Source organism: Liolophura sinensis, chromosome 9, assembly GCF_032854445.1.
Source record: "Liolophura sinensis isolate JHLJ2023 chromosome 9, CUHK_Ljap_v2, whole genome shotgun sequence".
Classification (NCBI taxonomy): Eukaryota; Metazoa; Mollusca; class Polyplacophora; order Chitonida; family Chitonidae; genus Liolophura; species Liolophura sinensis.
The window spans coordinates 12,068,619-12,096,304 of record NC_088303.1 but is presented as its reverse complement, the minus strand read 5'-3'; the positions used below and the strand labels follow the sequence as shown (position 1 = coordinate 12,096,304).

General features: G+C 39.4%; 1 protein-coding gene across 1 annotated transcript in view; it reads left to right on the top strand.

The window, feature by feature from the left end:
- Positions 1-1,130: 1,130 nt before the first annotated feature.
- The window catches only part of LOC135475604 (multidrug resistance-associated protein 1-like), a 51,657-nt gene continuing 25,101 nt past the window's right edge, over positions 1,131-27,686 (top strand). The window contains exons 1-14 of the mRNA XM_064755532.1: positions 1,131-1,253; positions 8,802-8,984; positions 9,940-10,065; positions 11,587-11,715; positions 12,394-12,513; positions 12,949-13,010; positions 16,958-17,095; positions 18,316-18,600; positions 19,027-19,204; positions 20,134-20,454; positions 22,049-22,186; positions 22,548-22,694; positions 24,267-24,351; positions 26,123-26,189. Of these exons, the coding sequence (XP_064611602.1) occupies positions 1,212-1,253; positions 8,802-8,984; positions 9,940-10,065; positions 11,587-11,715; positions 12,394-12,513; positions 12,949-13,010; positions 16,958-17,095; positions 18,316-18,600; positions 19,027-19,204; positions 20,134-20,454; positions 22,049-22,186; positions 22,548-22,694; positions 24,267-24,351; positions 26,123-26,189 (2,021 nt within the window). The 5' untranslated portion in view covers positions 1,131-1,211. The remainder of the gene's footprint in view (positions 1,254-8,801; positions 8,985-9,939; positions 10,066-11,586; positions 11,716-12,393; positions 12,514-12,948; positions 13,011-16,957; positions 17,096-18,315; positions 18,601-19,026; positions 19,205-20,133; positions 20,455-22,048; positions 22,187-22,547; positions 22,695-24,266; positions 24,352-26,122; positions 26,190-27,686) is intronic.

Here is a 27,686-nt window from a genome sequence, read left to right as displayed (position 1 = left end):
GAGAATTCACGGTTGGTGATCCAGTGATAGTTCGTAATTATTCCAGAGGAAGGAAGTGGTTACCAGGACTTGTAACTAATCGAGAAGGACCTGTTAACTGTGAAGTTAAGACAGACAACAATACATACAAACGTCACAAAGAACAGATCATGGACAGAAATCACCCTGATTACACTCCACAAAACAGTAACATGGTGGGATGAAACCAGGCAGAGCCCTGGGGAAACCCACGACCATCCGCAGGTTGTTGACAGACCTTCCCACTTACGGCCGGAGAGGGAGCCGTATCTGAACTCACAGAAACCGCATTGGTTAAAAGCTCCAGGGTCATTACGCTGCGCTAACGCGCTAACTAACTGAGCTCTACATGTATACTTGAGTGTCAGCAGTTTTCCTGATTCTGTGTCCTCATTTCTAAACAGGTCACTGTTTTGTTAGACATTTAGATGGACATGAAAGTTAACCACACATCTCTATGGTACTCCAGGGAAAAAAGCCTGTTTCAAATGTGGAAAAGTTTGTTAGTTCCTTGCCAAAAGGCAGTGGTTTATTCAGGGCCGCTCCCTAGCTGGTTTCCAAAAGCCATAATACGAATTGCTGTCATATAAGTGAAAAATCTTTGAGTACAGCATAGAACACCAAGTTAACAAGTACATAAACCTAGCACCTTTGCGTATATAGTGCTGTCATTTATAATAGACAATTTTGTTGTTTGTGAAAACATCACATCTGCATGATGAATGATAAGTTCTGGTCCAAAGACAATATGCGGTAAGTACACCTGCTGCAGTATGTGCCTATAACGGTATGTACAGGTCCACCAATCGTGTTGACCATCTTGAGCCCCGCGCCGACCCCCCCCCCCCCCTCCCCCCACCACCACTTCCAAATTAGTGACCACGTGCAGCCTGGTGTAAACTGGGGGGCAAATACACTTCTCTGATCGAACTCATAGTCGGAGAAAGAAATAGGTCGACTACAACCAGTGGTTACGTAAACGAGGCGAATTGGAACATCCATGCCCTCAACTGTTCACTTACATGGGCTTGTTTACAAATGACAAATGGTATTCGTAGTGACAAATTTGCTGTGTCATTAAAGGAAAAGCGGCGCAGTTTTCCAGTCGTGATGAAACACTGCTAGAGTTGAATAGCTGGGACAGTCGGAGCTCTTTTATTCTGGAGGAGTGAACAGGTGACTCGCATAGTCAAATGGCAACAGGATTTGAAGACTTTTGCGGCGGGCAGTTTTGGGTAAGTTCTTATGAGTAACTTTTTGAATGAAAATTGCCTTGCTGACTTGTCAGTAATGTCATTACCGATAATAGCAGTGATAGACGGCGGATGTCAGATAGAATGGTTTGCTCCATCTTACAAAACAAGTGGTGTCTTCGGCCAGTGTTGTTAGTTTTGAACCGTAGAAAGGGCCCAAACACATGCGCTAGCCCAAACATGTTTGAAAGATTGCAGTGATCAAAAACTCAGATTTTGTCATCTATGTCAATAAGTATATATACACCAGACATAATAATTAATATGCCATATCATGGTTAATGCCTTACCTGGTTCCATGGAAACATTTCCATGCAGAAGTTTGTATTAAAATATTTACGAAGCATACAGATGGTTAGCAATTAAGCAACATTTCTCCATCACCCTAATGTTTATGTTTCTTTTAAGAAAAAACCATACATTTTTCAAATAAAAAAACGTTTTTGTACTGGGCATATAGGGCCTATTAAAATACTGTATTTTACTGTATATAAGCTATAAGTTGTAAGTTATAAGTTACATGACAAATAGGTTTTCATGTATTTTGTCACGATAGACTGGGTTTGTAGGGTGCAGGTTCCACAGCCCTAACATGTACTGTAGGTAAACTGTTATGGTCTGATAGAGTTATGCAGGTGTACTTATGTAGGCCAGGCTCACTGCTGTACAGTTTTATGGTTCATTGCACATACAGTACGAGATGTTTTGGCTGTAGTACAGCTGAACAATGTGTCATGGCTTTATTGCTTTCAGTACTACCTTGCCTAAAAATGTCTCTGATCCTTAATTGTTAAGATTTAATGGTACATTGATGTGTGAAAACAAAGCAAGTCTTTTGACTCACCTTGAGAAAAAGGGGTGCTGTTTATGCAGTGACAGTAGAACAGTTTAAGTTAAGGTCAGTGTGGAAAATACATGTACATGTGCGCACAAGCTGCATTTACATGGTCATCAGTACAAGATGTTTTTTTTGCTTTTTCAATAATTAGGAATGCCAAAGGAATGCACTAAAAAGAATACTATATATATATATGTATGTAAACCTGATACATGTCATGGGATTAAAAGAAAAGAGTATACGTAAATATATAGTCTTGATATCAGTGTATATTAACAGATGAATAAACAACCTGTATGCTAGATAGCCCAAAAGCAAGCCCACCCAACATTCTGTTTACAGGGCATGCAAGTCTTAAAGAGAATTGGGTAGGATAAAATTTTCGCAGCCCATCACCTTGCCCGAAATTGAAAAAAAACTCCAAACACAACAGGCATTGGTTTGAGTTGTCTGATTTGAAAGTTTAAATGGCGATTACTGTGAGATAGATAGATATTAGATAGATGGTTTACCAATGCTGGCTTTGACATATTACATTTCTGGCGTGCTAGGGAATCAGTGGATAGCAGAAATGAGGTTGGGTTTGAGTCGTTTTTTTTAGTGAAATTGTCCACATGAAAGTCTACATGATCGAAGTTGGGCATTATCATATAGGAACATTCAGCTTAGCTTTGGGCTGTATGCCAGTACAACGCATTATTAATCAACGGCACTTCATACACATGTAAATTTAATCATGGCCCAGAAGGTGTACACATACATGTACATGCAACTTTTAATGGATTTATCAAAAGTGCAAGATAACAAAGACAATGAAAATTACATTTACATGCACTAAACCTGTGACAGTATACACCTGAACATATGATATGATCATTATATAGAGATCTACATTACAGTCATGTGATACAAACAGGTTATCTGTTCTAATCACATGGCTAGCAAAATTTGGAACAAATTGTCATGAGCTAATCAGTATATGTAACTTCCATTATTATTGTGGGTTAGTCTTGTGAATTTTTGGCTCAATTAGATTCTTGCTTTAATAGTGCTACATGTAGACTTTAATAAGTTTCATGAACAATTAGAATGAAAGCTGGGATATAGCCATATGTTACGACTTACAGATTTCTTCTTGAACATTAATCCCATAATATTTCACATTATATTTCATCAACTTACTGCAAGGTGATCAGTAATAGCTAGTGTGAAATACATGTACTGTGAAATTATTGGTGAATTACTTTACATATTCATGAATATAATAATCTTTACATATGCGGCAACATTCTTGTTGGATACATGTACATGTAGGTTTGCACTCTTGTTGTTGTAAATTGTACAGTAACAGTGAGTAAGGTGCATGTTGTGGTGCTGGTATTGTACAGTAACTGAGTAAAGTGTATGTTGTGGTGCTGGTATTGTACAGTAACTGTGAGTAGGGTGCATGTTGTGGTGCTGGTATTGTACAGTAACTGAGTAGGGTGTTGTGGTGCTGATATTGTACAGTAACTGTGAGAAGGGTGCGTGTTGTCGTGCTGGTATTGTACAGTAACTGAGTTTGGTGCATGTTGTGGTGTTGGTATTGTACATTAACTGAGTGAAGTGCATGTTGTGGTGCTGGTATTGTACAGTAACTGAGTAAAGTGCATGTTGTGGTGCTGGTATTGTACAGTAACTGTGAGTAGGGTGCATGTTGTGGCGCTGGTATTGTACAGTAACTGTGAGTAGGGTGCATGTTGTGGTGCTGGTGTTGTACAGTAACTGTGAGTAGGGTGCATGTTGTGGTGCTGGTATTGTACAGTAACTGTGAGTAGGGTGCATGTTGTGGTGCTGGTTATGTACAGTAACTGTGAGTAGGGTGCATGTTGTGGTGCTGGTTATGTACAGTAACTGTGAGTAAGGTGCATGTTGTGGTGCAGGTATTGTACAGTAACTGTGAGTAGGGTGCATGTTGTGGTGCTGGTATTGTACAGTAACTGTGAGTAGGGTGCATGTTGTGGTGCTGGTGGTGTTCAGTAAGTGTGAGTAGGGTGCATGTTGTGGTGCTGGTATTGTACAGTAACTGTGAGTAGGGTGCATGTTGTGGTGCTGGTATTGTACAGTAACTGTGAGTAGGGTGCATGTTGTGGTGCTGGTGGTGTTCAGTAACTGTGAGTAGGGTGCATGTTGTGGTGCTGGTATTGTATAGTAACTGAGTAGGATGCATGTTGTGCTGGTTATGAACAGTAACTGTGAGTAAGGTGCATGTTGTGGTGCTGGTATTGTACAGTAACTGTGAGTAAGGTGGATGTTGTGGTGCTGGTTATGTACAGTAACTGTGAGTAGGGTGCATGTTGTGGTGCTGGTGGTGTTCAGTAACTGTGAGTAGGGTGCATGTTGTGGTGCTGGTATTGTATAGTAACTGAGTAGGATGCATGTTGTGCTGGTTATGAACAGTAACTGTGAGTAAGGTGCATGTTGTGGTGCTGGTGTTGTACAGTAACTGTGAGTAAGGTGCATGTTGTGGTGCTGGTGGTGTTCAGTAAGTGTGAGTAGGGTGCATGTTGTGGTGCTGGTATTGTACAGTAACTGTGAGTAGGGTGCATGTTGTGGTGCTGGTATTGTACAGTAACTGTGAGTAGGGTGCATGTTGTGGTGCTGGTGGTGTTCAGTAACTGTGAGTAGGGTGCATGTTGTGGTGCTGGTATTGTATAGTAACTGAGTAGGATGCATGTTGTGCTGGTTATGAACAGTAACTGTGAGTAAGGTACATGTTGTGGTGCTGGTGGTGTTCAGTAAGTGTGAGTAAGGTGGATGTTGTGGTGCTGGTATTGTACAGTAACTGTGAGTAGGGTGCATGTTGTGGTGCTGGTATTGTACAGTAACTGTGAGTAAGGTGGATGTTGTGGTGCTGGTTATGTACAGTAACTGTGAGTAAGGTGCATGTTGTGGTGCTGGTGGTGTTCAGTAACTGTGAGTAAGGTGCATGTTGTGGTGCTGGTATTATACAGTAACTGTGAGTAGGGTGCATGTTGTGGTGCTGGTTATGTACAGTAACTGTGGGTAGGGTGCATGTTGTGGTGCTGGTTATGTACAGTAACTGTGAGTAGGGTGCATGTTGTGGTGCTGGTATTATACAGTAACTGTTAGTAAGGTGGATGTTGTGGTGCTGGTTATGTACAGTAACTGTGAGTAAGGTGCATGTTGCGGTGCTTGTACATGTAGATGTCAGTATTTTGACCAGAGAGTGACATTGAGATCATTCTGCCATAATCATGACAGAGAAGGCATGTGCCCAGTTATACTGGTATCTACAGTGTACATGTAGGTCAGTGTTTACATGGCATGGTTTACATTTGACAGACTCTGTTAAGATAAACATAAATGACCCCCAGTCTGGAATAGAAAGCATATCTTTAGCCTTGTGCACCCATAGATGGAAAGATCACAAAAATGTTTAGAAAGTGTTTTTGATTGAGGATCTAGATATGTACATTGTGTAGCCTAGTACATGTATGTATGCTATACAATAAACATCATAAACTGTCGAGGTGTTATTTTATGCTCTTAAGCTACAAGTAAATCAATACAGGTTTATACATGTGTTAAATGGTGTACATGGAGATGTCAGGGTAGCTAAGATAAGCAGTGTTACTGCACGCCATACTCAAGAATGTTTCACTTATATGACGGCAGCGAGCATTATGATGGGTGGAAACCGGGCAGAGCCCTGGGGGAAACCCACGACCATCCGTAGGTTGCTGGTCTTGCCATTGAAAAAACACTTTTTGAAACAAAAGTCAGTTGCTGCAATATTGACGTGACTGAAGCACTTAGCTGTTTTTGAAAGACAAAGTTATTGCCTATCCATACTTTAGGTGTTTATGTTTGAATTTAATACATATAATTTTGTTTGTTGAGAAATCTTTGGCTGTGTCAGCAAGTAATGCAGATGCAGGAATCCAGAGGTCATATACACTGTAGTGTGTGGTCCATATATGTGGCCATGATATTGAAACTCATCCTGGGTTTAGAGGTGCAGGAACATGAAATCTACAAATCTGAACTAGTTGTGTATGTACCTGGCATTTGGATTGTCATAGGGAATTATGTTATTAAGATTTAATTTTGAAGACAGCAGTGGTTAGTTAATCGGTGATTCAGTATGCCATCAGTTTGGTTGGACTGACAGACAAAGCATACTTGTATAATACGGTATACATGTAGATACATGTACAAGTACATGTGGGCCTCCGTAACAGGTCATGTGCATGAGGACACAGGCACTGGCATGGTACAATGTGCCTGCAGGTGTTACATGAAACTTACAGGTGTATGAACATTGTAAAGCTTATCTGTCATTGCTCAGCCCTGGTCCATTTTACAATTGTCAGCCACTAGATGTGCTAGATAAAACAAAAAATAATGAACGAATCTACATGCTGACCTATTAGAGTTGTCATCTGGACTGATTATATGTTTATACAATCTCCATATGTGCATTGCTGTACATGTAGGCACAACGCAGGGAAGGGATAACTTTCATGTGGTATACCTGTATATTTACATGTACATGTAACTGTTCGCTCTTTGCATTTTTTGGTTAAATTGAATGGGCAAATACGTGTGTGCCATCAGATAGACTTTTATCATACACTTCCTTGCCATTGCCTGCCAGATATAAACATCTGAATAACTTTAATTCACACACTGTTTTATTATGTTCAATTCATCATTTGAACCAGCATAATTCATGTACATGTAGTAGTACCTAAAAAAACGCAATGCTTTATTAATATGATCAGTTCATCATAGACTTTCATATCGTCCAGCATGTGAACATTTAAACCAACATATTTACTGTTCGTCTTTCTTGTGTCCAGTTCATTACAGTATGAAGTTTCATCCTCTGTGGAGAATCAGCAAAAGATACAATTTTTTGCTTAAAATCAGGTCAGCTGCAGAAATAAATCCAGTGGGTTGTGAACATTTCATATTCTCCTTCATCATGTACATGTATATGTCCATGAATACCAATGAAGTGAAGATGCATGCACATAATAGTGGACACTAGAAACTAGACACCAGTCGAGTACTACAGATGCATGTATTAGACATTCACTGAGTGTGTGGCCGATGTACCTGTGAGTATGCATGTATTATATGCCATATCAACTGAGCTATTGGTGAGGGGTTTCCAATGAATCTGACATTGAATAAGGTAGGACATTCATAAGCATGTGTTCTCCACTTAATCCCTTCACCTTCATCCCCAGTGTGGACCTTTCACACACAAAAGTCTTAGCATGTACACCCCTAGCGTGTAAGACTTGATAATTTCATTCTTTTCATATAAACAGGGTTCATCTCAGTCTGAGTGCATGTACATGTATATAGGATCATGACTTAGAGTTGATAAATAGATATCTCAAGAAATGCGCTTCAGGAGGAGGGAGTGGGTCCTGGCTCATTCAGTGATTGACTCCTAACCTGAGGTGTTGAATCAGTACCCATCTTGAACAGGCAATTTCTGAATTCCCGTGTGCTCATTGTACCTGGGTTATTGGTAACAAGAAGGAGTAGATGACATTTCTCGGACCGTTCATGCTGTCTCACACATATTGAGAAATAATTGTCTTCCACCAATAGGGCATACAAGTCACAGGTAAAGTTTGTCAGTGACATGTCAAAGCTTTTCCTTCCACGGTGGAACTGACAGCCCTTATATACATGATATAAGAGAGAAGTTCTAAAGTAGGGCGATAAAAAACACAAAACTAAATACATTAAAAGTTTGCTGGTGGAGCTGTTGTACATATTTCACCTGGGCGAGGACTAGCCCTTGACCAGTGATATACTGCAGCTTTATTGAAGGCTGGTAAGGTATATGCTCGCTTCCCTTAACCCATGTACAGAATGTAACGCTTAAACGATCGTTATGCATTTACTTCAGCAAAACATTCTTTAAAAGTACAGCATAAAATACCAAATCAGGCTAGGAAATGAATGAGGTTGAAGTCACTATCTACACATTCATGCACTTATATACGTACTGTGTATCACTGATCACGGTTTGCATTTGAGGGTAAAACCATGCTGAATATAGACTTATTAATAAATATCTAGAGCAAAAACCTTTACGTATACATGTATATATGTAACGGATGATGTACGGAACCTTTTGCTCTGAAAGTAACTCGGGTCCAAGCTGTGTGTTCTATTGATCAGGGGCCCCTTTCACATTTTTTCATCATACATTTGTCGTAGGATATTTTGTACGTCGCTGTTAACGGACCATTGTCCTGTATGTGTGATATAATGAAAGTACGACACCTTTGTGAAAAGGGCCCCAGTCCTCCACTGACGATTTCTGGTCAATCTGGTGACATAGTGCTCATGTATTACAAGAAAGCAGTGGCCAGTGGACGGGTAGCCCATTGCATGGATATGCATGTACATGTACACTGTACACTGTACATGGTTGTCTGCATTCATGTACATGTATAGTTCTTGAAAGCTAATTGCTTTAGCCCCTCAGCTGATACAAAATAGTTGGTGAGCAGTTTACCATACTCCTTCTTGCCATTTTAAGCGAGCAATAGGGGAGTAAATCAGTTGTTTCAGTATATTTATTTTCTGTAAGATAGGTATCTAGAAAAATTTAGAGACATTATACTAGATTTATTGTGTTGTTGTTGTTTTTCTTGCAGAACGAGACTCTAACATGGGGCCTGAACAGCACATGGCCTCAGTTCACGTCATGTTTCCAGAACACCCTGCTGGTATGGGTGCCGTGTGGCTGGCTCTGGCTGACTTTACCTCTCTACCTGTATTACATGATAACCAGGAGAGAGAAACCACTCAAGCTCTCCTGGCTCAATATTGGGAAAACTGTGAGTACAAAAAAAAAGTCCATATTGTTGTCTGACAGTTTAAGTTATTAGATGTATATGTATGATGTTTTCTAATGATCCTCGGTTTAGTATAGAATATATCGTGGCAAGCTCAAATGATGCCCCATGGGAACCAAGTTCATCATTTACTTGCCAAGGGTCTGTAGTGTACTGGCTGTTTTTGTAGAAGTGAAAAATTAGTGTAACATTGTAATAAACATATATCAGGTGGGCATAAAAAAATGGGCCACACTTTGATGCTGCATTGCTCCATTTTCCCTTGTTCAAACCTTTTCAGACATTCAAATGGCATGATTTTGTTAATATGCTGACCAATTTTCAGGGTGATAGCTTGAGGAGTCTGTACACAGGGTTAAAATGAAAACATAGCCTCAAAAACACTCGTTCAGGTGACCCACATTGCATCACCTGTCAGGTGTCATGAGTAGAGCGCGCGCTGCACCTGTGTGACACGCATCAAGGACCGCTGGGAAAAAATTACTGTTAAGGAGATTTGGGACTCAATCAGTTCATGGAAGAAACGGTTGCGCGCCATCTACCGAGAAGATGGAGGACCATTTGATCACCTTTTCAAGTAAAACAAGGTAGAATATCATTTTGAAATGCCTTGAACATGCGTTTTTGACTCTGTTGTGATTTTGGTGCCATGAACAGAAATCGTAAAGGATGAAATTATTTGGTCTGTATACTTAGGACATAATGGCTTTTTGAGCGTGTGGATTTTAAGAAGCTGACGTAAGAGGATTTCCGAGATATTGAGTGTCAAAGTACAGCCCAGTTTTTTATGGCCGCTTGATATATTCCACGTACAGTTTATGTTCTTAAAAACTTTAAATCCTAAGCTTAACATATTCCTGTTACCAAATCCATGTTCTTCAGGTGCTTTCTACTGTCATCCTGTGATGTATACATGTGTATTTGTTTGTGTGTACAGTTGTGTGGCCTGCTGCTGTTCATCCTGTCTGTAGTTCAGGTCATCCAGGCTGCTGGGGACCAGGAGGATGATGGCGATGTGGCGTTATCTCGATATGTCACACCCAGTATCAAGGCTGCCAGTTTGGTAAGTACATGGAGGGAGGGTGATGATGATGTGGAGTTCTCTCATTAACCAAATGCAAAATTGGGACAGGTATTATAGCATAAAATTTATATATGTTGGTGCAAATCGTTAATGAAATTTCAGCTTGGTAATGTTCCATCATAAAGGTTTGGAAACAAGAGACTAAATTACTTTTTGCACAAATTTATACATTTTTCCATTAATGTTGGTCACCTGGCTGTATAAACAGAAACAATCACTGCAGTTCAGTCCCAACTAGTTCACGAACACACAGCCATCTTTCAGTATTTAACAACACTGATTGTTTATTGAAAACAATGATTCTGATTTGATTACAGTGATATTTTTAAACATTGTATTGATTTTCAAATTCAACATGAGTATCAGTAATAATCATCAACATCAGTGTAAACAGGTTTTTTTGCATTATTTACAGTTATCAGCAACAGGTGCTTTTTAATATAGAATTGTGCCTGCTGCCCACATTGAGATCATATTTGTTAACATCAATCGAAGGCAGCTTTCTCAATATACTAAATATTCATTACTCTTTGATATATAAATGTTGTTTGAATTTACCTCCAATTTTGGTAAAAGTAAAGTGACAGTCATTAAATGTTAATGACTTTGTTGTGTGTCAAATAGGAAATGTTTGATGGAAATTCCTATGCCTATGGTGCCCTTCTGTAGATAAGCCGTGGTAGTATTTGATACTTGGTGGTGCTGACCGTGAGTGACATGTGTACCAGGTGTGTCACAGTTCATGTTCTGTTTGTTCCCTCAGTTACTTTTGGTGATCTGGACGTGTACCAGATGTGAAATAGTGCATGTTCTCTTTGTTCCCTCTGGTTACTATTAGTGGTGTGGACTTTGAATGTCATGTTTACCAGATGTGCCGTAATTCATGTTCTCTTTGCTCCCTCAGTTACTCTCAGTGGTGCTGACTGTGAATGACATGTGTACCAAGTGTGCAATAGTGCATGTTCTCTTTGTTCCTTCATTTACTCTCTGTGGTGCTGACTGTGGATGACATGTGTACCAGATGTGGGGTAGTTCATGTTCTTTTTGTTCCCTCGGTTACTCTCTGTGGTGCTGACTGTGGATGACGTGTACCAAGTGTGGGGTAGTTCATGTTCTCTTTGTTCCCTCATTTACTCTCAGTGGTGCTGACTGTGGATGACGTGTACCTAGTGTGGGGTAGTTCATGTTCTCTTTGTTCCCTCAGTTACTCTCAGTGGTGCTGACTGTGAATGACATGTGTACAAGATGTGGGGTAGTTCATGTTCTCTTTTTTCCCTCAGTTACTCTCAGTGGTGCTGACTGTGAATGATGTGTCCAAGATAAGATGTAGTTCATGTTGTCTTTGTTGTATCAGTTACTCTGTGGTGCTGACTGGATGACATGTGTACCAGGTGTGCAACAGTTCATGTTCTTTTTGTTCCATCAGTTACTCTGTGGTGCTCACTGTGAATGACATGTGTACCAGGTGTGCAATAGTTCATGTTCTCTTTGTTCCCTCAGTTACTCTCTGTGGTGCTAATTCAGTTGGAAAGGATATCTGGATTCATTACCTCAGGAGTTCAGTTCATCTTTTGGCTTCTGCTCACAGTCACTGGCATTATTCCCTTTTACACCTATATTATCCTGAAGGTGAGTAAAGTAGTATAACTTTGAATTTCAGTAATTTGAGTATTGTATTATCGAATCACTAACAGTGAAGACTTGCTTTATTAAGTGATTGATGTTTGTTTGGATTCATTTTATATAGATAAATTGATATCTGCTTGTAACTCTAGCCTCTGAAAGTTTGTCGGGTTTCCTCGTAGATATCTTCCTTTCATCATAACATTAAGATGTTTGCCAGGTGTCCTCCTCCCAAATATCTGATTATCAGCATAACGTTTAGAAGTTTGCCTGATTTCCTCCTCCTTGATATTGAACTGTCATCATGTCATCAATAACTCATCAGGTGAAGTTTCCTCCTCCCATCTGATCACCATCAGATATCAATGGAAATAACTAAGAAAACAAGATGATTAAATATTGATCATTTATATTAAGAAGGTGGCAAGGTGTATACATTATTTTGTAATGTATGCAAGTCACTCAGAGAAAGAACTTAAAATGCAACATAGGCAAATACATTGTATCAATATTTTGACCTTTATTTGGTCATCATCGGGATTATTTACGCTGAGAGAGGACTTAAAATGCATCCTTGGCAAATATTTGGACCTTTATTTGGTCATCATCAGGATCATGTACATTCTGTAATCATTAGGGTGGTATCCATTTGTACTTGTAACTGTTATTTGTTGTTTTTTTCAGGATGAATCTGTAGTGCTGTACGCCACATTCTATGTGGAGTTTGGCCTCACACTGCTCCAGTTCTTTCTTCACTGTAAAGCCGAGCCTCTTCCTATTGATTACTTCTACAATTCCAATGGAGTAAGTGTATATTTCATTGCATAATGATGGGTCATGGGTCATTGTGTTGTCTTTGAAATCAGCCACCTACACAGGGAGGTTTATCATTATTTCCATTTTAATAATTGTTTATAAAGTTGGAATTTATCTTGTAATCTGGCAATGCCTTTTTGGATATAGTGTACAGTGTTATGAAACAGTGAAGAAGACAATGGATGATGTACCATGAATGAGGGAGTTGGTGTGTGAATGGAAAACAAGTATTATGTTCAAAGTTGTACTGCCTACATCTCTGCTTCCATAAATACATGTAGTTGATAACACAAAATGCACATTGTTGTAATTAAGTGTTAGGAGCTTGAAGCCAGAGGAAATGATGATAAACTCTCTTTAACCTCAGTTGGAAAACGTTGTTCAATTTTACAAAATTGGTCTTTTTTTGGTCTTTTTTTTCAGAAACCCTGCCCAGAAGTGCGAGCCTCTTTTATCTCTAGAATCTCATTTTGGTGGATAAACGGGTAAGAAGAAATGGTGAACTGCAAAAATCTTTATGTAGCATTCCTTTTTTTTTCAGAAGCAGAATTAGGCTTTTTGTCAGGTTAATTCCGATTATTTCATTACATTTCAGTATTTTTCTAGGCTTTGTAATACAGGTTTTTGTAAAATCAGATCTCTTTCGTAAAAATAAAGATATAATGTTCACTGAAGGAAGAAGAGGACTTGGCAGGGGTGGGGGTGGGGGGGGGGGTGGTAATGACAGCATGGATCGTCAACTAGTTGGATGGGGATTTTGATGCGCGAGTATTGGACAAAGGGCTGAAAAACGTCTGGAAGGGGGACTGGCTTGAACGACAGGTGGACAAGGAATGTTTAAAGGTAGCTCTTGACTGAAAGAGAAGGTTAAATAGACTGGATACAAACTGGACAATCGACGTGTACAAGTTCTGAAATGACCGCTCCCCTGCTGATAGTGAAATCTTTGGCAGGCTGGCGAGAGTTGGGATAAAAATGCCCAGTGGGCCAGCTAAATTTTAACTGTAGAAGAAAAAAAAAATTAAGCTTTAAATATGTATGCTAACTGTGGTTAATGAGTGCATGGTGGTTAAACAAAGTGGGAGTTCATTCATCTTCATTTTGTTCTATCTTCGGCAGAGGAAGAAAGGTGGAAGAACAGTAGCTGGCTATGGTATTACTACAGCGATTCATACACATTGATTTTAGACCTTGGTATTTGGTGGTAAAATTCAGTTAAAAACTTAATGCTGGGGTTAAAAAACTCAATTCCATGTTTTTCTGATACAAAAACTCCAATTTTTTGATAAAAAATGAAATGCATTAGAAAATTTATGAGTAAAATATGAGGGGTTGACTTCAGTCATCAATGGCTGCATCCGTGACAAACCAAAGTGGTCAACTGTGATTTTCACAACCAAAATGGCAAAAAAGATGGCCTAATTTTGGCAACACGGGTTGAGTAAATGGAGCCAAACTCCTCCCCCCCCACTACAGTTTTCAAACACGGACCACCATTACAGAAGATTTGAGACCAAGCATGCTTTTAACACAAAATGCTATTCACATAACCTTCTTTTCTCAGCAATTTGAATCAATTACTGAATCTACTCTGTGAATTGACTATTTGCATGTAAATTAGTTTAGCAATAAATGGTTGTGTATTTGTGGGCCAAGTAATCACTGAGGCAAATTAAAACTCATTCATTTAAATCTTAAATTTTGTAGAAAAGGGCTCAAAACCAAAAATTTTTGCATCAAACCTACGTCGTCTAAAAAACCCAAATGGTGACCCCATTTAAAGTTGGCATTTCAAGTTTTCAACATTATGTTCTTGCCAGCCTGAGGCCCTAACTTTAGCCCCTTGTTTTGGCATGAAAAATGCACTGCTTAGGACATCCCATATTAAGCAAAAAGGTTAGTCAGGTGTAAGGATAGTTTTCTCCTCTCAAAAACCTGTCAGGGATCATGTAATTGGCATGATTTCCCTGAGCTTTCAGTAACGGTCACAAACCCAATAATGCCCAGGAGACTTTAGATAGAAAATGTATCATTTTACTAATACATTGTTGTGATGTGAAAAGTAGAGGCTCATGAAGAGGCAGGTTCCAAACCCATGCAGGGAAGTTCATATACAAGGACAAGGTTTCACCCTCAAAGTGAGCATAAATTCAGGCACTAATGCAGAATTGATTAATAAAGTATTATTCCAGAAGTGTTGTAAAAATATTTTTAGAATTTTACATTGCTTATCAAAAAAAAAATAGCAAACAATCGTCAGCACCAAGCCACTCATTTGGTGATGCTGTTTTGCCATGTTATAGCTATCTGAGTGATGTTACAAAACCTAGGAGCTCTCCCATACCATCAGTATTAAACAATATGACAATGAGAAAAAAAAATGCCTGGTATCCTGGTATGTTCAAAGAACTAATGTTTCTTTTAGTTTGGTGACCGGTCAGGGTGATGTTCGTGGGACACAAAGCGTTGTGTTTTAGCGGCCCTGCTTGTTCTCATCCTGCAAGGGTGTATTAAGCATTTGGCCTTGCTGGCTGTACCAACTTCAGGCAATTTACAAAACATTGCAGGACCTTCTGATTGATAACAGACTCAATTCAGACTTTGGGAGGATATCATCACAAAAAAACTGACTTTGCTAAAGGAAAATAATGCAAAGTCACAGTATTTTTGTTCAAACAATGACTGAGGGGGTTTTCTTGCGTGCTCATCCTGACCATTTACTGCAGTATCCTGTTCAACATGTACATGTTGTGACACGGGCTGCCATTCTCAGTTCCCTGCTCTTCAGTGTGCGATTCAAAATGTATCAGCCTATTACTTAAAATAGCCCCAAAATCCAATTTATTGCATCAGTATCTGCCTATCCACTATAGGAAACCACACTGACAATGGAGAGGTAATAAATTTCTTGATGTGACAGCCAATTATCACGTGATGCTTTCGGCACTAGTGATTGGCCAAGAGCGTCTTCAACATGGGTACTCGGGGTGAATTATCCATCATGCGATATCTCCAATGCTGAACTTCATGCTCTCGGCTTTCAAAACTTCATAGAATTTTTTACATATTTTTTGTGATAACTGTGTCTTATATCATTTTTTCTGTGTATATATAGTGGTAGACTTTATTTTCACTTGAACCTACATGCAACACAACATGCCTGTGTTTTACAGGCGATGTAAAGTAGGTCAAAGCTATTCAGTTATCTGAGGTGAGGCACCCCTGGGTGCTTACACTCACAATAGCCAAGCATGCAATGTACCTCTATGGACTGGAAGATTTTCTGATGCTTCTTTGTTTAATATATCGACCAACAATGGTTATAACTGTTATATACATGTATCTCTGACGAGATAAGTCCAGTCTTTATTTTTTTTTTTGCATATTTCTTATTATTATTTTTTTGATGTAATATTTGTTTGTTTCTCTTAATATAACAAACAACAAGTGAACATGCATGGTTTATAACTGTTTCATTATATACCTCTAGCCTGAGCAGGATAATCCTTACGTCCGTATTTTGTACATTTACTTTTGGTATGTTGTTAGTTCAATTTTTTTCCTTTAATGTAACAACCAGCATCTGAACATGCGTCACCGTAGTTTATATCTGTTTTTCAGGGGCCTGTGTGGCTCAGTTGGGTTAGAGCGCTAGCACAGCGTAATGACCAAGGAGCCTCTCACCAATGCGGTCGTTGTGAGTTCAAGTCCAGCTCATGCTTGCTTCCTCTCTGACTGTACATGGGAAGGTCTGCAAGCAACCTGCAGATGGTTGTGGGTTTCCCCGGGCTCTGCTCATTATTCTCCCACCATAATACTGGCCGCCGTCGAATAAGTGAAATATTCTTGAGTACGGCGTAAAACACCAATCAAAGAAATAAATAAATATAACTGTTTTATTATACAGTGTATATCTTTGATCAGGATAATATACTTGTAAAAGTGTATGTATGTACCAACAATAAAATTAATTAGAAATGGACCTCTTAACTTAAACTAGTCCACAATGTAATTCATCAGAGGCAGTGAAGTAATGGGAATCCATTTTGAATTAATGGGAATCAGTTTTGAATTAATGGGAATCAGTTCTGAATTCATGAAAGGAGTACTAACATTTCTATTTATATGTCTTGTAAATTCTGCACATGGAGAAACAGAACCATGGAAATATCTTTAAAGTACATAATTTATTCAGTTTGAAGTTTTGTTGATCATGGTTTTTAATGTCACCAAGTAAATGCCTCAGGCCTCTGAGACAGTATGATGTTCTTTTTCTTGTAAGGAAACTCCTCAAACAGTGTTCCTATGGTGATTTATTAAACCTTCCAGGTATGGTAACAGTTTGTGGTGTACGTGTAGCTGAGTTTAAAACGTGCCAATAGCTTGATTTTATTTGTTTCTAGTTGAAAACCTGTCATTGTCATGATTGTAGGGTTGTGTTAACTGGCTTCAAGAAGTCTTTAGAAGAGTCAGACCTGTGGGACTTACACCCACGGGACCAAGGGGCAAACTTTATCCCTCAGTTTGAGAAGGCCTGGAGCCAGGAAGTCAGCAGAGTCAAATGTTTACAGTAAGTTTGTGATTTGATTACAAAACATGCGTACTTCACTTCAGACCACTTTAAATGAAGTATGCATCACCTGATAGGCCATTTTATGCTAATTTGAAATAATGGTTGTTGTGATTTTATTACATTTTTTTATGGTGAATAAAAACAGGCTGAAGCACAGTGATGTGACCCATTCTTTAAACACGCTCTAACTGTTCTGTTTTCACATTAAATATGGATATACTATATTACTACATGTTTATTCATGTTTAATGTGGAAGTACATGTATTGCAGTCACAGCAAGTTTAGCATCTTAATAGAATCTGTCACTGTGGTTCAGCAAGTTCAACGTGGTCCAAATATCTCAATCAAGACAGTGAAAACCACATTTGGAAACGGTATGAAGTGGACTTTTAGATGTTGGATGTATTAATTAATGGTGGTCAATTCTTTTTCATGTTAATACTGTCTTAAGTGAGAACTTTTTCTTCACCAAGCTGCCCCAAGTCTTTTGTTGCCCTTGACATTTCCGTTCACAGTTTTTGTGCGCCTGGATTTCCTTGTGAAGACTTTGAGATAGTATGCAAGCACTTTATCATATTGTAGAAATATTAGGCCTCATTTTAGGTCCATATTTGGAGGATATAAGAATGAATGAATGAAACCTTTCTTTAAATAGGTTAGCTCAATTTTTGAAAAACGTGATAACAGTCATTAATGCATCGCGACATACATCAGCTTATATCAGTTTACTGGTTGTCCGGCCATGCGTGGGAAGGTCTGCAGCAACCTTCAGTTGGTCGTGGGTTTTCCCCTGCTGCCGTAGTTTAAGTGAAATATTCTTGAGTACAGCGTAAATTAACAATGAAATAAGTAAATAAATCAATGGTGAAAGTGATGGTGCTGTGTTGATAAGACATTCTGAACTGTTCCATCATGACAACCCACTACTGTAAAACTGTTTTTACAATAGTTAGAGATGTATTTACCAATATTAATGTTCTTAACAGTTGATCTCAACTTAATCTGAAATAGTGCAGCGGAAAGTTGCCATTTTCTTGCTGTAAGAAAATGCATGTGGACTGTTTTGAAATTTGCCACGGAATTGAAATGAATACATGCCTGTATCACGGGGGCCTCTGTGGCCTGTATCACGGGGGCCTCCGTGGCCTGTATCACAGGGGCCTCTGTGGCCTTTGTCACTGATTGGTGGGGTTTTTTCTTGTTTTATTTTTTTCAGGGCAGCTTCAGAGAAGCACGGGCCATCCGCACACTTCAGAAACTCCCATGAAGTCGTTCTAAGTGAGAAGACACCTCTTCTGAATGGTTCTACACTGTCTCACGAAAGTGTTTCATTCCAAAAGGATGGGAAATATGGCAGCCAATCACAACAAAGCAAAGAGAAGACGAAGGGGGCCTCCTTGCTAAAGGTGTTGGCTAAGTGTTTTCTGCCCACCCTACTTATCTCCTGGGCCTGCAAGTTCATCTATGACTTACTACAGTTTGTCAGTCCTATGATATTAGAGTAAGTTACCTGTCATTAGACCTAGATCAGAGGATTTCTTTGTCTTACATGTGCTTGTGGTCATGGACTTTTCTTGATAGTTCTCGGTGATGTTTATGGTAAACCTCTTTTTTGATGAAGAACAGGACACAAAACAAATATAGACGGTTCGTCTGTGAAAGATGCATATGATATAAAGAGATTTAAAACTCTGTCAACTCAATACGCAGGAGCCACCATTTTGCCCATGAAATATGCGCTAAAATATATATGTTTGTATCCTATTCACAATGAAGGCCAAGAAATAACACAGTGTTTAATTTTGGAAATGTTTATTTGGACTAAAAATTAATCTTATTCCTGGCTAACCAACACAGCACTTTGAGGACTTGATTTGCACACTTAGCACATATATGTGGTAATCCTGCCATTGGGCTGTGTTTTCAGGTTACTGATAGGCTTCACAGAGGATCGTCGCATCCAGGCATGGAAAGGCTACATCTTTGCTGTGGCTCTCTTGGTGAACGCTTTTGTCCAGTCCTGTTTCTTCCACCAGCAGTTCCACATTGGCATGACACTGGGTATGAGGATCAAGGCTGCTGTGATAGCAGCCGTCTACAAAAAGGTGAGTGCTAGCTTGAACCTGAGCATGTCTTTAATAGAAAGACCCCTTTGGTGGCCTAAAGGAGTATTCGCCTTGAAGTCAGAAAACACAGGATCAAACCAGGGTCGGTCATACCAAAAATGTAGAATTGGTACTTAGCCTATCTTGGCACTCAGCACTGAGAGGCTTGAGCAAGGAAACAGGACTGGTTGGCCATGTCTCAGTATAATATGACTGGGTGGGTTTTCATGTGTAGTGCCTGCAGCATGATAGTTCCCTGGCGGTAGTACTTTGGCAGCATTGACTTGCCCTGCCACAAGAAGACACAGTATATGTACACACACCTGATAACTCCTCTTGATGATATGACTGAAAAATTGTTAAGTACCCCAAGCAATCATTCATTCATTCATTCTTTAATAGCAAAGCTTACTTTGTATGCCGCCTACCAAGGGGATAATAGTTACAGGTTTTTTGTGGAAATTGATGTTATTCGGTTTAGGGAGAAAGCTGTCAGTTGTATTACATTGGGGGTCTGATTCAATATTTTATTTACTGCTGATGACAAGGACAAGCACGAATCTGTCCTCAGGTTATGCTTGTTTTTTGCCAAACTCAAAAATGTTGCCATTAATTGTATGATACAGCATTGCCATTTCCACAGTGCTCTCTAGACAAAAATGGTTTAAATCAGAGTGACAGTAAGGGAGGTACATGTAATTCAGTCAGGGAATTGGTGTGTAGGAAACTGTTGGTATTCAGCCTGCTGGATTAAGAACGGTTTTTGACTAACAGAAAAACATATTGCATGTAGAGTATTTATTACAGGGTGAGTTATGGTATTAATGATAAAGAAGAGTGTCTGTTTTGACCAGGAAGTGTGTTGTTTGACTTTGTCTACAATGTCGCCAATCCTACAATTCCTAACCAACATTGTGTTCTGTGTGCAGGCTCTTACGATGAACAGTGAGGCAAGGAAGACATCGACTGTTGGGGAGATTGTCAATCTGATGTCTGTAGACGCACAGCGTTTACAGGATATCACCGGATACCTCTGGATGCTCTGGTCTGCACCGCTACAGATTGGATTGGCACTATATCTCCTGTACGGCACTATGGGCAGCGCCATCTTTGCTGGTCTGGCCATCATGGTTCTCATGTTACCCATCAACGCTGTCATCGCTGTCAAAACTCGCAAACTACAAGTGGCTCAGATGAAGCTCAAGGACTCCAGGATCAAACTCATGAACGAAGTGTTGAATGGTGTCAAGGTTGGTTGTTTTGAACAAAGTGTTGAATGGTGTTAAGGTTGGTTGTTGAACAAAGTGAATGGTGTCAAAGTCGGTTGTTGTTGAATGGTGTCAAGGATGGTTGTTGTTGAATGGTGTCAAGGTTGGTTGTTGAACAAAGTGTTGAATGGTGTTAAGGTTGGTTGTTGAACAAAGTGAATGGTGTCAAGGTCGGCTGTTGTTGAATGGTGTCAAGGTTGGTTGTTGTTGAATGGTATCAAGGTTGGTTGTTGAACGAAGTGTTAAATGGTGTCAAGGTTGTTTGTTGTTGAATGGTGTCAAGGTTGGTTGTTATTGAATGGTGTCAAGGTTGGTTGTTGAACAAAGTGTTGAATGGTGTCAAAGTTGGTTGTTCAACAAAGTGAATGGTGTCAAGGTCGGTTGTTGTTGAATGGTGTCAAGGTTGGTTGTTGTTGAATGGTATCAAGGTTGGTTGTTGAACGAAGTGTTGAATGGTGTCAAGGTTGGTTGTTGTTGAATGGTGTCAAGGTTGGTTGTTGTTGAATGGTGTCAAGGTTGGTTGTTGAACAAAGCGTTGAATGGTGTCAAGGTTGGTTGTTGAACAAAGTGTTGAATGATGTTAAGGTTGGTTGTTGAACAAAGTGTTGAATGGTGTTAAGGTTGGTTGTTGAACAAAGTGAATGGTGTCAAGGTCGGTTGTTGTTGAATGGTGTCAAGGTCAGTTGTTGTTGAATGGTGTCAAGGTTGGTTGTTGAATGAAGTGTTTAATGGTGTCAAGGTTGGTTGTTGAATGAAGTGTGAAATGGTGTCAAGGGTGGTTGTTGAACAAAGTGTTGAATGATGTCAGGTTTGGTTGTTAAACAAAGTGTTGAATGGTGTCAAGGTTGTTTGTTGAATGATATCCAGGTTGTTTGTTGAACACATTGTTGAATGGTTTTAAAATTGTTCAATTTGTTGGTTGCCTTGTTGTTCAAGGTTGGTTGTTGAAAGCTTAAAGGACATTAGACCTACATTTATATCCAGATTTGTTTCATTTTACTTTTTAACACAGATATATAATCTGATACAATTCCTGATGATATTTTGGTTTCTGTGAGGGTAATAAGCCCATCTTTTTAGGTATATGAAAAAAAACACCTTTTTGAAAAGCATGAATATACGAATTTCATAATTTTGTGAAAACATCAAGTGTCATTATGTCTGACGCTGGTGAGCTTTGGTCTCTGAATGATTAAGCTTTCTGAAAGAATGGATAAAAGTGTTTATTTGATTGGTTCTTTACGCTTTACTCAAGAATATTTCACTTATATGGCGGCCATCTGCAGGTAGACCTTCCCACTTATGTCCTAAGCTGGACTTTTTTGTGCCAGCCCCATTTGTGAGCGGCTCCTGGTTTGTTGTGCCCTGCTGGCACGCTAACCACGGATGCCCACTAACCACTAAGGCCCGGTAACTATGGAAGAGTTGTATTAAGAGTTGACCAGCTGCATGCAGCCTCAAAAATATGTGCACATGGTACCTGTGTATTAAGAGTTAAAATGGGTTTCCCTTTGGTTTGTCAGCTGGCTAGGCACAGTACATTTCAGTATTTGTTTTTTTTCCGTGACACTTTCAGGTGCTAAAGCTGTATGCCTGGGAATTGTCCTTTCAAGACAAGATATTGGCGATACGAAATCAGGAACTGACCATACTGAAGAAGATAGCGTACTTGGGGGCTTTCAGTACTTTTGCCTGGACTTGTGCCCCATTTATGGTAATTCCCACCACAACAAGGTTCTACTTGGTAGATACATGATAATAGTACTAACAGTGATGCTATTGTGTAAATCTTACAAACCTGATATAATTACTGAAATTGTGAAATTCAAGGTAAAAACATTGTTTTGTATGCCAGAGTCAGTGACATTAAGTATTATTTATATGTTGTAAAGTTATACAGCACAATTTGTCAGTACACGTTCAGTATGACATGGCATTCAAATACTAAAAGCAGAGAAAACTGTTTTTTGATTCAAAAACTTTTCAATCTATTTAAATCTATATTAGGGTGTGCAGCTCAGTGAATGTCCCTTCGACTCACATCTAACCGTTCAAGCTGCATTTCTTTTTATCAGGTAACCCTGGCCACTTTTGCCACATATGTGTTGACATCAGAAGACCACAGATTGGATGCCTCTAAAGCATTTGTTGCGCTGTCACTGTTTAATATCCTCCGTTTTCCCATCAACCTTCTACCAATGATAATATCCTACGTTGTTCAGGTAAGCCATGGCTGATGTACTCATCCACTCATGTCATAACCAGTTAACTGAGATGTCTTTCTTTTTCTCCTAGGTTACCATAGTTACCTTCACAACGTTTGTTTTGACTTCGGACGACCACCGTCTGGAGGCCAGCACAGCCTTCGTGGCCTTAGCTCTATTCAATATACTCCGTTTCCCCCTCAATGCAATGCCTAGTATTATTTCCTGGGTAGTTCAGGTAAGGGCTGTCTGTCCGTCAGTCTGACTGTTCGTCCGCTAATCCAGAACCAGAACCCTTTGCCATCCTGTGTTGCATGCTACGTGTACATCATCCAGTTACAAATTCCAGGACGATTTTGCAGGCTAACTTGAGAACTTGTGCTAGTCTGAAAACATGTTTGTTCAGTCTATAGTGGTAAACTCCATCGCTGAGACATAATCAATAAATCAGTAATATGGTGTGGTATCGTTTGTCCGTCCATTTGTCTGTATGTAAACTTTCGGCGCTTCACTGTTATCTCTAAGCCTATATTGAAAATGAGTTTCATCATTTTAAAGCTCACAGTTATGCCCCCTTTTTGGATGTATTGGTTTTTCATGCTGGCACTGTTTGAAGCTCTGCAGCTTCACTTTAAGAAGAGTTTAAAATACAACGATTCTGTGCAGTTTGAGCCTCAACAGATCTGATGACATTTATATTCACACTGCCATGATGGCTCCTCAATTCTAGTGTACCCCTCGAGAAAGTTATGCAACACCAGCATATCTGCGCAAAGTGGTAGTGGACAGCTGTCTTAAAATTGTGTACAAATTGTCAGTCTTGTTGGCGCGATCAGTACTGTAGTAAGGTAACCTGTCCATAATCCTCCATCTCTTGCTATATGGTTAATATGCGTGTATCATGTCTTTGATAAAATAACTTGTACTTGTTCTGCATGCTTCCGAAGTATACACTGTGATGGTGAACTGTTTTGTTTAAGCACTATTTGTAAAAATTTTTCTTTGCGATTAAAATCTGCCTTATGAAACATGTTACATTGTGTCTGAATACCCTTCCATTATGTCTACCTATCTGTGGAATTCTGTCATTGTTTTCAAATTATTAAAAGTTCACAATTTAATACAATTCACAATCCTCATCTTTCAAAAAATGACTGACTTAATTTTGAAGTTTAACTTTTATCACACCTTACATCACTTGGAAGTACACTTCATGAGGCAGGGCCTGACCCAGGGCATTTTTGAACCCATAAAAAGGGTTTTGAGGGCCAGAAGTTTGGAATCCCGAATGAAAAAATGTTCATATTTTTGTGTTATTTGCATATGTAAAAATGTTAAAAGCGGCAGATTTGAGAAGCAAAAGCCAACTATTCGTGTCGATGAACCCATGTATTAAGGAGTGTGCAGTAAGATGAAGTAGTCTGTTATTAAGCTGATGTGTTACACCCCATGGTGAAATGTTTTTGGATTGAGTTTTGTTTTTTTATGTTATTGTTTTTCGTTGCAATGAATGATCATATGCTTTTCCTATACTATGAATGGTATTGTGCTTTTTCATTACAAACTGTGAATGGTATTGTGCTTTTCCAGGCTCAGGTGTCAATTGGACGTATTGGGAAATTCCTTCAGAATGGTGACCTAGATCCAGATAATGTTCAGCATAATCCCAATGCTGGTGAGTTCAGTTGTAGACAGAGAGATTTATGTCCCTTTCTTAGGTCTTTTGTTGCATGTAATAATTCAGAGAAAGTTTGCTGGTCACGTTAGAGGTGTCAGTATTACACTCTGATCATTTGTCTGCTTCGTAAGCTATTTGGGCCCAGTTTCACTAAGATGTCATATATGTATGGCAATTGCACATATAGGACAATGGTACGGTAATAATGACATACAAAATATCGTAGCACAAATATACAATAAAAAAATTTGCTGCTTTGTGAAACTGGCCTGAAACCTTTTATCCTTCCTCATGTATGTTCATATGTGATCATTTACTAAATAATTGCCCCAAAATATTTTCTATAATTTTACAAATGTATTTTATTATGTAAGATAGCTACATACAGTGTTCTAAGCCATCAAGGTGAAAAAAAAAAAAATAAAAACAAAAATAAAAGGAGAGGAGATTTGTTGGTTACAGTAAATGACCTTTAGTTTAGCTTGCAGACTTTGAAAATGTATCCCATGATGTATTGTGTTAATTGTGGTTTTTCCTGACAGGGCACTGCCGAAGAGCACCGGCAATTTTCAGGAGGTTATATGGATAGTTCCCAAATGTAATAAAAAAGCTGATGCTTCACTGGGCAGTCGGTCTATGCCCCTGCCACCAACAGTTCATGTTTTCCTCAGTTTTAATCATAATGAATTAAGGGTTACTTCACAAAAGGCGCACCTTGATTGTTTTGTGATCGCCATTTTATGATGAAAGGGAATTCGGGAGAAAACTCTCTGGAGATTGATGGGCGTGGCTACCCATTACCTTTACTTATGTCTTCCTTCTAATATATGCCGGCATTTAAAAGCAAAATATAACTTCAGGAAAAAAAAGTCAGCCACTGTGTGTTTTTTTTGTCAGGTTGTTCAAAAATACTTGTTCTGCGGACGTATAGGCCTATTCTTTCATTTCTACTAATGATCGATCTTCTTCATTTTACTGTATATGAGATATTACATTACAGCGTCAGGCCTGCGAGCATGTTAGGTGCAACCCACGGACACACACACATAAAAGTGTTTAGTTTTCTTTATGGTTGTAGTGTATTAACATGTGCTTGTAACAGATGTAATGTATTTGCTTGTTACTGATGTAATCTTGCTTGTTGCAGATGCGATGTGTTGCTTTTTTCAGATGCGAAGTGTTGCTTGTTACAGATGTGATATGTTGCTTTTTTCAGATGCGAAGTGTTGTTTGTTACAGATGTGATATGTTGCTTTTTTCAGATGCGATGTGTTGCTTGTTACAGATGTGATATGTTGCTTTTTTCAGATGCGATGTGTTGCTTGTTACAGATGTGATATGTTGCTTTTTTCAGATGCGATGTGTTGCTTGTTACAGATGTGATATGTTGCTTTTTTCAGATGCGATGTGTTGCTTGTTACAGATGTGATATGTTGCTTTTTTCAGATGCGATGTGTTGCTTGTTACAGATGTGATATGTTGCTTTTTTCAAATGCGATGTGTTGCTTGTTACAGATGTGATATGTTGCTTTTTTCAGATGCGATGTGTTGCTTGTTACAGATGTGATGTGTTGCTTTTTTCAGATGCGATGTGTTGCTTGTTACAGATGTGATATGTTGCTTTTTTCAGATGCAATGTGTTGCTTGTTACAGATGTGATATGTTGATTTTTTCAGATGCGATGTGTTGCTTGTTACAGATGTGATATGTTGCTTTTTTCAGATGCGATGTGTTGCTTGTTACATATGTGATATGTTGTTTGTTACAGATTATCCCATTACAGTAGAGCAAGGCACGTTCAGCTGGGATCGAGGAGAGAAGGCAACTCTCAGGAAGTATGTATCACTGATTTAATCACGTAATTTGAACAGAACAGTTATTTGAGTTAAGTGTTTTACACAAGGCAAGTATATCTATAGCTTCTCACCAATGGGATCAGATCTTCAAATCTGGCTTTCAGTGATGAAGTTTGTCTGACTAAATGCAGGGAGACAAAGCTACCCAATAACTGGGAAAGGAACGTTAAACAAAATTTTTTAGCAGTTGTATCTTAAAAAGTACTGCATGTATTTGGCTCAGGGTTTGCACACATATATAAAACATGAGGGTGATGTTCCATCATGGATTCACTGTGTGCATGTTAAATACCACATTGCCCCCATTTTGTTGGGCAAAGATCAAATCCTGACCTATTTTTTTCCAGAAATTGGCAAGAATCTTTTATTGATCTGTAGTTAAACGGCAAGAGTCGTCAATGGATCTTAAACAATCAGCAAAGGTCTGGAATCGGTCTTCATAATCAAATAAAACAGGAGCAATCTTTGAACCGCGATCTAAAGATCTCAGAGGAAATGCATGTGAAAAGAAGCGGCGTATATCGTGAGCGCCAAAATCACTCCAGACCATCCCGCTGGAGCCATGATTTTATCTTTTCTACTCCCACTCTACTCCCGCTATAATACCGACCTTGCTGCGCTGTGAAAGTTTAAAGCCGACTGTTGCCAGTTGTAACTCACAATTTCCAGATTCCCCTCAGGTCCTGCTCAGCATCCAGTCAGCTCCCGATTTACTCCTGATTCACCTCGGCCAACAGATGGTGATCATAATAGGACTGTTACCATTATAGTTCAAAGCCACACAAAAATCATCATACCAAGAAGGCGGAAGAGGTCGAAAGCGATGCTGGACTCCTACTATACCTGCCAATTGTGGAAGCTTCATCTTCATGCAGTAGTCAAGATTTTCTTTATACTGAGTCAGTAGACATGGAACCATCCCAAGTTGCCCCTGAAGATGAGCATACAGAAGGACCCTCGACCAAGAAAGCCCGTCTCCATGTGCGACTCAGCCCTGAGGGAGAGAGTGAACTCATCGAGCTCATCCAGGCAAATCCTTGCCGGTGTAACAAGTAGCTGAGGGACTTGACAAAAAAGACCATGAAGGACATGCTGTGGAGTGATCAAGCTGTGGAGTGATCAAGCTGTGGAGTGACCAGGGCCTCAATCAGGACCAATTTGGAAGGCTGAGGACCAAGCCAGAACAGGGTAACAAAGAATTCACTAGAGGGACAAATGGATTTATGAGAGCTTCAAAACCTTCTGTGCCTCCACATCAAAGAAGTTTAGTGCCGACATGTGGTGTCCATCAAGGCTAGAGCTGATGCTCCCAATGAAGAGCCTACACCATCTACCAGCTGGTTCCAACTCATTGATGATGGTGAACAGCCACCAGCTAAGGACATGATGTGTCAGATGCCTCCAGAACGCCACAGGCGACGCCATCAGCTGTGGTCTCCAGGGCCAAGCAGTAGACTGTATTTGAAAGTGAAATTC